Source organism: Berghia stephanieae, chromosome 6 (assembly GCF_034508935.2).
Source record: "Berghia stephanieae isolate SIO BIC M18660-M18661 chromosome 6, UCSD_Bste_1.3, whole genome shotgun sequence".
NCBI lineage: Eukaryota > Metazoa > Mollusca > Gastropoda > Nudibranchia > Aeolidiidae > Berghia > Berghia stephanieae.
Window position 1 is genome coordinate 14,619,711 of NC_088365.1, and position 2,865 is coordinate 14,622,575.

Here is a 2,865-nt window from a genome sequence, read left to right on the forward strand (position 1 = left end):
TTGATGACGTTTTTGGTAGAGGAGTACGAAAGTGTGTCCAAATCAAAAGGGGCCTTTGTAACAGCGATAGCGTGGGCTTCGTTCGCCATAGCACGATTCCTAATGGTTTTCGTGACTAAAATATTCACCACAGTGCAAATTCTTTTAATCCTGACGACTGGAATGGTCTTGTCTTTCTCTGCCTTTTCTTTATTTGCTTATTTTGGAATAGTAACAGCATTAATAATCATATCAGCTTGTGCATCATTAGCGTTTTCGGGCGTTTTCCCAGCTGGTCTATCCTGGACGGAGAGAGAAATGTTTCCTGTTACTGGGATAATTTCGTCTTGTGTGTTCGTGTTCAGTTCTTTGGGGTCGATGGTAAACCCTTTGATTCTTGGAAATTTAATGGAGGAATACACCAACATGTGGTTCTGTTACCTGATCGTGGGTGAGACATTTTTCATGTATTTTATTTTGATTATTTTATTGATTTTTTCTCGATGCTTCGTCGATAAGAAATATGGCAGTTTAGTTTCACAACTCAATAAAACTCAAGAAATACAAATATCAAACGAATTGCAATACGCAACTAACGACAATGAACCAGAAGTTAAATTTTTACAATAAACAAAAGTTTCCTGCTGATTATCTCGTTTGTTTGAAATCTCTCTCTCTCTCTCTCTCTCTCTCTCTCTCTCTCTCTCTCTCTCTCTCTCTCTCTCTCTCTCGTTCTCTCTCTCTCTCTCTTCTCTCTCTCTCTCTCTTTCTCTCCCTCCCTCCCTCTCTCTCTCTCTCTCTCCCCCTCTCTCTATATATATTAAGGTCATATCAGCACCAGTGAAAAGGAAGAAAATGGGATAGTATAAAGTTGTAGAATTACAATTAAAGCACCCAAGAAAAGGTAAGACAAATGGGAATTTGTTCAAATAGTAGATTCCAAGAGCACACAATCAAAGTACTTAGCTTGAGATCACCTATAAGTCTCATCCAGACACAAGTACAGGTCACAACTAAGAGAGATACACTCAAACGCTTAAAAATCATATATAATATGTAAAAACAATACAGTGCATAACAGAGAGATGATTTACAAGGATAAAAATATCATCTCCCAAAACTCTAAAGATTTGACTGTTTCCCTCCCAGCCAGGGTATCCGGTCAGGGCCTGGACAAAACCAAGTAATCTCATTCTAAGACAAAGATAGAAAGCTAGTTGGAAAACAGATAGAGGGGGTAGAAGACACAGTAAGTGCCTCCCTGCCCATTATGGAAGATAAGAAACCCCACCCAGAGCCAGATGCCGTGATTCAGAACGCAGAATGTTCAAATGGCCCCTAACGACCTCCACCTATCGTGATCCACAAGGACCAATATTCAATAGACCTGAATTATCTCCACTTGTCATGGTTCACAAGGCCCAATGTTCAGGTGGCCTACGATCTCCACCTACTGTGGTTAAAAAGGCCCATCACTTAATAACATGCCTGAACGTGCTCCACAATAACGGTGTCACTGCATTGAAAAATAAAACGATACAAAGGCGAGACAGTGGAATACAATGTAATGTTTTGTTTGTTTTATGGGTTTTACGGCGCTTGCAACAATAAAGGTTGTTGTTTTTGTTGTTTGTTTTTAGGGGTTTTACGGCGCTTGCAACACATTTAGGTTATATCAGTGCCAGTAAAAAGGAAGAAAATGGGATAGTAAAAAGTTCTAGAATTACAATTAAAGCACCCAAGAAAAAGTAAGACAAAGGGGAACTGGGAACAAATAGGGATCAGATGTAGATTCCAAGAGCATACCACCAATGTACTTAGTTTGAAATCACCTACAAGTCTCATCCAGACACAAGCACAAAATCCAACAAAGAGGAACACACTCAAATGCTTACATTATACATTCAAAATAAAAATAATAATACATAACAGAGAGATGATTTACAAGGAAACAAATATCTCCCAAAACCATAACTATGCATTTGACTGTTTCCCTCCCAGCCAGGACTCCGACCAGGGCCAGGAAAAAACCAAGTAATCTCATTCCAAGACAAAGGCAGAAAGCATGTTGGAAAACAGATATAAGGGTATAGAAGACACACTATGTACCTCCCTGCCCACTATGGGAGGTCAGGATCCCCACCCAGCAATAAAGGTCATATCAGCACCAGTAAAAAGGAAGAAAATTGGATACATAGTAAAAAGTTCTCGAATTACAATTAAAGCACCCAACAAAAGTAAGACAAAGGGGACTTGGTTCAAATAGGGAACAGCTGTCGTTTCCAAGAGCATACCATCAAAGTGCTTAGTTTTGAGATCACCTTAAAGACACCAGCACAGGATCCCACTTAGAGGAACACACTTAAATGTTTACAGAATGCATAACTAACAATCCATAACAGAGAGATGATTTCCAAGGAAAAAATATCATCTCCCAAAACGATAACTATACATTCGACTGTTTCCTTCCCAGCCAAGGACTCCGGCCAGTGTCAGGACAAAATTAAGTAATCTCATTCCAAGACAAAGACAGAAAGCAATTGGAAAACAGATATAGGGTGATAAAAGACACATCAAGAACCTTCCTGCCCACTATGGGGGGTCGGAACCCCACCCAGGTAGTGTAATGTATTCAATTGTAAAATACGATATCTTAATATAAAAGTAATAACATGGGGCAGCATGGATCAGTGGTACGGTCTTTGTGCTTTTACCGGACAGGTACCGAATTCAATCACCCGCCGCTGCGCTGTGTGGCCTTGAGCAAGTCACCTCGCCATAGCTCACTTTGCGGCGCTGCTCTGCGGCTGACGCCTGGGTTATTCCAGTCTTCCACTGGAATGGACCCTACAGACAAATTTCCCCTATGGTATGAATAAAGGGAAT

At 40.4% G+C, this 2,865-nt stretch overlaps 1 protein-coding gene across 2 annotated transcripts in view; it reads left to right on the forward strand.

Moving 5' to 3' along the window:
* Nucleotides 1-627, forward strand: part of LOC144974538 (sodium-dependent glucose transporter 1A-like) — a 26,753-nt gene extending 26,126 nt beyond the window's left edge. For both annotated transcript variants that reach the window (XM_078917494.1, XM_078917495.1), the window contains exon 8: nucleotides 1-627. This exon is cut by the window's left edge and continues 446 nt beyond it. In XM_078917494.1, the coding sequence (XP_078773620.1) occupies nucleotides 1-609 (609 nt within the window). In that variant the 3' untranslated portion in view covers nucleotides 610-627.
* The last annotated feature ends 2,238 nt before the right edge of the window (nucleotides 628-2,865 follow it).